Source organism: Carex rostrata, chromosome 10 (assembly GCF_964058835.1).
Source record: "Carex rostrata chromosome 10, lpCarRost1.2, whole genome shotgun sequence".
NCBI classification, from domain to species: Eukaryota; Viridiplantae; Streptophyta; class Magnoliopsida; order Poales; family Cyperaceae; genus Carex; species Carex rostrata.
The window spans coordinates 12665859-12673335 of NC_135927.1; the positions used below are offsets into that span (position 1 = coordinate 12665859).

The 7477-nt window shown below is 34.1% G+C and overlaps 1 protein-coding gene across 1 annotated transcript; it reads right to left on the minus strand.

The window, feature by feature from the left end:
- Positions 1 to 602: 602 nt before the first annotated feature.
- Positions 603 to 1211, minus strand: LOC144560479 (uncharacterized). The gene is made up of 2 exons (XM_078309691.1): positions 1037 to 1211; positions 603 to 907 (listed from the first exon to the last, which is right to left on the minus strand). The coding sequence occupies exons 1-2, from the start codon at positions 1143 to 1145 to the stop codon at positions 660 to 662; spliced, it is 357 nt and encodes a 118-aa protein (XP_078165817.1). The 5' UTR covers positions 1146 to 1211; the 3' UTR covers positions 603 to 659.
- Positions 1212 to 7477: the final 6266 nt, after the last annotated feature.

Here is a 7477-nt window from a genome sequence, read left to right on the forward strand (position 1 = left end):
ACAACGCACGGGCTCGATACTAGTTTACTATATAATGTTTAAAATGAGAAAAGGGAAAAGTGCGGTTCGGGTCGGGCTAGAGCATAGAAAGATTAAACTGTCTGTATGCATGCAATTCATTTCTTTTTTGTTTTCCTCAGCCCAATGCTCTCCTGTGTCGGAAAATTTCATTGCTGGTGAATATTAGATGTCATTGAATATGTCTTTGAAACATTTTTTTTTAATAAATTTGAATATATATATACATACATATTACGTACGTACATACGTATGTACATACGTGGCGCGTACATTTTATGCATGCATACAGACAGACAGATTAATGTAGGTTTTGTTCTAAGAGATATTTCATTTAAATTACGTACGGCAACGAGAAACAGATTCAAACTATTAGATGACAACATTTAAAAGACTATTATTATTAAAACATATCAAATCCCTCACAAAACACATCCATAAAGGACACATTGAAATGTCCTTTATAGTTTATACATTTATTCACCTCTCTGGCTCTCTCACGAATCCACAACCCTACATTACTTAATTCCAATTTCCAAACTCATATTGTGTCAATCATACCCTCAAGCAATTCTTCATCTAGGGACAACACAAGCTTACAGTATAGAGAACATGAAATGTGATCAACCATTCTAGATCTCTTAGTTATGCACCTCAGGGCGGTACTCCTGCTCGGGAATCTCATTTGCGGTCATGCAGCACTGGCAACCACCATAATACCCACGGCGACAACATCCCCAGCGACAGTAACCCCCATGACCATATCCGCCACGGCCGTATCCTGGATTTCCACCATAGCCGCCACGGCCGTATCCACCACCAGGGTATCCCCCGCCATAAGGGTATTTCTCGTCTGTCAGGCCTTCTCCATTCCTTCCATTCTTGTCCTCTATGTTTGAGAAATACATTATTAGTTCAAGGTTATTTTTTATATCTAAAAAGTTGAGGACAACAAAATTAAAGATAACGACTAAAATACATAAATTAAAGCAGATATTTTGAAAGAGAGGCATGGTACCTGTGTGTTCAGTGTTCTCAGCCAGATCTCTGGCATCTGCAGAGACAAGAGAGATAAGCAATGAGGTTGCTAAGATTGTCAAAAGTAAAACTAATGCCTTAGAAACCATGCTTCTGATTCTTAGATTTATGGCAGTGTATGAACTAGATAGTAATTTATGTTTAAGTGGTGGTAAAGGATGAGAAGAGGTAGTGGCACATGTTCTGTATTTATAGGGGTGCTGGTGTACTTTATGCATGCATGCATGACACAGCATAAGGAGGTACTTACAAGTTGCAATTGACATAAATTGATAAGCAGGTGCAGTTGGATGTTAGAGCATTGCCATAAATGAATTGGCAACAAGGTTATATGATACGCACATGGCAAATAATATAATAATTTGATTTCATTTTGGATGATTTAATTGCCATGCAGCTATAACTACCTGAAAATGTCTTACTCGCGGATTCATCTATTGATGCAATTTTCAGCCCAGAAAAAAAAAAAACATAATTATTATATTGCAATTAGAATGAACATTATCTTAACTGGAGTATTTTTTTTTTCAATTAAAATAAGCACTTAACTACTTTAATTCAAAATATATGGTGAAAGATGTTAACAACTATATATGTTGAACTTCATTGGAAATAGCTTTTTGTAAGTGACCGGAAGCCTGGCTGCCCAGTGGTCAGAAATATTCACAACAATTAGAGCCAAGTATGAGTTGAGCTGGGCAAAGTTTGAACTCGACTTGTGAATATAACGAGACCAGCCAGGTCAGTCTGATTTTAACCGAGCCAATCACGAGCTGAGCAAACTCATTAATAATAGCTCTCTAATTTGTGTTGTGATCGAGTTGTGCATAGACTAAAGATTTCTGTCGACTTGATGTTGGATGCCGCGCGCTTCTTTTCGTGCAAGCATGAAGAATAGTAAAAGGAGTACTGTCGGGTAAGAGTTTCATCATATTCTTGCAAAGAGCTCATGAGCAAAGCAAAGTTTTAGCTCAGCTCGTGTCAAAACGATCCTGAATTGAACGAGTTATTTATAAAAAAAATTCCGAACTGATTTGAGACAAATCACGAAATATGATTTTTTTTTTTTTTTTTTCTTCCATCCTAACAAGAGTTCACGATGAACGCTAGTAGGTATTCTGATAACTTATAGTCTATTTTTTTTTGGTAAAGTTTGGTGTTAAGCCACATAATTGTTTTAATATCCATAAAAAATCTCCATCTCGATCAGTTTCGTACCTACAATCTTTCACACAAAAAGTATGATTTTTGTCACTGAATCATAACTTGATTCTTCACTAATAGTGTGTTTTACTATATATAGTGTTTCAAAATTCCATTTTTCTTAACTAGCTAGATTAAATAGAAAACATTTTTGCATCGAAATAAGCACTTGCTCCGTTCATTTCAGGAGTACTGACGTTAATTGCTGTCAAAATATGTGGCTTAATTAACGCTATCAACGATATCTTTTCACCTAATTAAGAATACATATTATTTTAGTCAAATGAATAATTTTCTTAGTTAGAATGCAAATTTTTGAACTAAAATAGACACTTGAAAAGATGAGCCAAGACACGTGAAGCTTTTTTAAACATGTGGGCATGGTGGATATTTAAATACACTAATTAATAATGTAATTATATTCGTATATTATAATAAAGTGGCTGGCAATCGAGTTGAGTCCATTTATTGCTTTGCGTGATTTGTCAAATGGAGATGCCTGACAAGGACCCTACTCCACAGTCTCCACTGCTCAGTCTCTGTCGGCGTTGATTTTTTGAAAGAGACCAAACACATCAAAATTAAGATACAATTCTCAGTAAAATTTATTAGTGCTATTTTAGGGAATTCGTTCTGAAAAAAGATATATATTAAAGAAAACTTGAAATTATAAAATGATATATTTTAATTATCAATAAATTTTACATGCAGCGAATCTATAAACGAATAGATTATTGTTTTAGAAAAACATTAAAATTGTGTGTAATGGAGAACAACAAAAAAAAAAGATTAACAGAGTAATCACAAAAAAGTTGTATCACTTTAAAATTTTCATTACATTAGACATATGAAACACACTTTTAAATGAGCAGAGAAAAGTAACGTAAATTCTTCGATCAAGGTAATTAAGAAAAGAAAAAGCAAATCAATTAAACTGTTAACAATAGATGTGACATGGCAGAGGTAAGAATTAATCTTTGAAATCCAACCATTTTTATGGTGTACAATTACACGTTCTTCTCTAGAATCAACCCATCAATAAGTCAATATCAAATATAGATCATAAAGGGACCGGAATTTAACAAGAACAGAAGAAAAATATATATATATTAACATAGCAAGATATATTTACAAAAGATAATAAGGTGTCTAATCTACCCCTTAAGTATTTAGGGGTGCCTCTTAGTAATTAGCAACTTAGTATCTCAGATTGGGGATTTGTAGTTGATAAGATCAATAAAAAAAACTACAAGGATGGGTGGGTAATTTGTTGTCAATAGGAGGACGGCTGACGTTACTAAATTCAGTTTTAACAACAGTCCCCCCTTTATATGTTGTCTCTCTACAAGGTATACCAGCTACAGTAATTGAGCAAATTGATCAAGTACGGGCAAATTTTTGTGGCAAGGTAACTCAGGTCTTAGAAAAAAAATATTCATTAATTAAGTGGGACACTGTTTGTTCTCCAAAAGAATATGGGGGTATGGGGGTAAAAAATCTTACTCTTATGAATGATGCCTTACTTGTCAAATGGTGGTGGAAATGGAAGCATCCCCAATATTCTGGGTTGTAGAAACAAATAATTCAATTAAAATACAATACACACACTCCTTTAGCTACTGCATTTCCTTATGTTTTTGAAGTGCACTAACCCCTCTATTTCTATACAGGTTGTTCTTGCATATAGAGGAACTAATATTAGATTTAATAGAATTTTACATGGCATTTTGCTTGCTGAATGGCAAGATATTCTTAATATCATTCATGCATACACACTCACCAATTCTCCTGATCTCTCTTTGTGGAGATGGGACACAAAATTTTTGTTTTCTACTTATTCTTTATATGATTTTCTAGTATTTGGGGAGGTGGGTATAAAAGAGGCAATGACTTGGTGGCAGGTTTCAGTACCTCATAAAGTCAAAATATTTATGTGGTTGTTTTTTCACAATAAAATTTTGACCAAAGCTGTATTAAGTCCAAGAGGTTGGAAAGGCCCAACAGAGTGTTTATTTTGTAACAATGTGGGAACAAAAGAAACTGCATTACATTAGTTTTTGCATTGTCCATATATTTCTCAAGTTTGGTTTTGGATGGGTAATTTTCAACAATTATCTTGCTCGTGGTCCTCTTTGAAAGATATTCTTACCCATGCTATGCTCTTGCCTTTGTCTATGCTAATGGTTGTTAGTGTTATTTGCTGGTGTGTTTGGAAATGTAGAAATACATTGTGTTTTGAAGATAAACCCTTTCCTTCCATTAGACATATTACCTTACTAACTTGCTCTATGTTGGATTATTGAACAGGGAATAAAAGGTGCAAAGTGAAGCAGCAATTAGCACAATGGGTCTCTGCTGATTTGGATATGATTCCCCTTCAGATGCTCTCGCCCAGCCCCATAGGCTTGCTTCCCAGTGCTACTAGTACCAGCTTCAATCGGACTCCACTGCTGCTTGAGGGATTTTAAAACAAAGATGGACCGTCTCACTGTTTTACTGTTACTCTTATGAATTGTTTAAAAAAGTTTTGTTGCTTGTAATAAATTTGGTGAGATATGCCTATTTTGATATTGGCTGACTCATTATACTACTAAATTTGATGCTTGTTTCCATTTGTAGGAGTAAAAGATTTTATGTGTTGGTACTGAATTTTGATGCTAGTGACTGATGCATGTTTTAGTCAGTAGGTAGTAGTACTTGTAAGTTTTTCCTTTTTTTAATAAATGGCCTTGTGCCTCTTTTTCAAAAAAAAAATTACAAAAAGTAATATTTTATTATGAAATAATTCAATTTTTTTTTAGTTATAATTGGTACCTAGGGCTGGCAACGAGCCAGCTCAGTCCGAGCTAGACCAAGCTCATGGCTCGCTCATTTTAGCAATGAGCGAGTCATGAGTAAGTCAACATTTGAATTCAACCTGAAAAAGTGGCCCGTGGCTCGCTTGTTTTGGCAACGAGCGAGCCGAGCTAGCTCGTGAAAGCTTGTGGGTCAAAAGCCTAAATGTTTTAGATAATATATTATAAAGTCAACTACTATAAATTAATTTTGTAACTAAATTCATACATATTAAATTACTAAATCTCCAAATTTATACAAATACAGTTCACAAAATAAATTCATGCATACTAAATTCACACAAATTTATATTAATGCACAAATTCATACTTGGACCGAGCTGGCTCGCCAGCTCATGAGCGAGCTAGGCCCAGCTCAAACTTGTTAATTTTGAGTCGAGCTAGTGATAAGTTGACTCGTTAATAGCTCGGTCCAATACCGAACGAGTTGTTAGCGAACGAGTCAAATGCAAGTCACGATCGATCCACGAGGTACGAGATTTTTTGCCACCTGGTACCTATCGACCGACAATTATATTGCAAAAATCATACATTTGAAAAGTTAATTTTTGACTGTTTAATAGCCCACGTCATGTTCAAAATATGATACAAACAACTAGCTAGAGATAATTATACGAATATTTTAACTTTCATATAACAATAGTTATGTCAATTTGAAGCGTTCTAGATCGATCTACGTGCTGAACTATCTGTCTTTTTGTTGACCTTTCCTTTTTCTCTCTCTTCTTTGGCAACGAAGAGAGCAGGCGAGCAATTTTGGGCTGGGATTTATCTGATCCTCCCCGTTTTATTAGGATGGGCCCCGACGCCCGTGATGTAGTTGGCAGATGCGGCATCTAATTAAGTTGCTGTAAGAGCACAACTGTCAACTGGTACTGGGATTTGTCAACTTTGACTATTTAATTAATTATTCCTGTCTCCTGTATACCACTGGTACTGGTATTGGTACTGTGTATTGAATGGCAACTGTTCCTTTGACGACTAAGATTTAATCATTGGTCATTTTAAATATGATATTGAGTTGCAGCTTATGTTAATCAAATTAAACACAATAATAGTCCCTGGTAGGCTAGTAGCTTGCGCATGAATAGTGGTATTGTAGAGTCCGGCTAGTGTAACATCAGTGTCATATGACACTAACTTCAAAATCAATTAAATAGACTTCAAACAACTAATTCAAACCGTTCAAACCGATTTACTTTATGAGTGATGCGTTTATATACAATTTTTTATATTTTTGAGTTATTTTCATACCAAATCAAGCGGTAAAAATGTTGAAAAATGAATATATTAAAATTAACTTAAAAACTCACACATTTAACCGCTTGACTTGATACTAAATAAATTCAAAAAATTATAAATTTTGATGTAAACGCACAACTAATGAAGTAGATCGGTTTGAACGGTTTGGATTCACCGTTTGAAGTCGATTCGATAGGTTTTGGAGTTGGTGTTATATAGGCTGAAATAACACTTATGTTATATTAGCCATACTCGGTATTGTATTTGTGGATGTGTGAGTTGTATCTCTTTTGACCTCTTCGAAGTAGGCGGTGAAAATAGAGCGGATAATGTTGATATCATATCTGTATCCGTCTTTCAATGAGCGGATACAAATAGTAAATGAATATTAAAATTCAAAACTAAATCTGTCTTAAATGGATACGGGTACAGAGCGGATAGTTCATGACTACAAATTCAAATACGGATATAAAACAAATAATGATCGGATAGTTGAGGTACATGAACTTTTAAGATACAAATGTTAATTAAAAAATTAAATATAAATATTAATGATAACTATAAATTGGTGGGGAGATGGAAGATAATATATTGATATAATTATATATACAAAATAAAGAAATGATAACAAAAGATAATGTGGTGTAGTGGTTTGAAGTTCAAATCTTTCCGAGAGCAAAATTAAGGAAGCGTCTAATTGTCCACAGTCTTTTGTCCACCATTTGTCCACAGCTTTGACTTGCGCGAATACTGTAAAATTACTTCTACATGCTGTATAATTATACAATATATCACATAAAAAATATCAGTTAATCACAAAACATCCAGCAACTATTTGAAGTGGTCCCATGATAGTTAGAAAAAGATTCCAACTTGCACAACATGACAAAATAAATGTACTTTCAAACTGTACTTTCGGAAATTGCAGTTATAGGAAGTTATTGGCAGTTAGAGTTAGTTATTAGTGGTTATTGGCAGTTAGAGTTATTAGCGTCTGCACTGGGTTGAATCTTGTATACTGTAAAATTGAATTTTGTATACTGTAAAATTGAATTTTGTATACTGTAAAATTGAATCTTGTATACTGTAAAATTGAATCTTGTATACAGTAAAATTTTCAA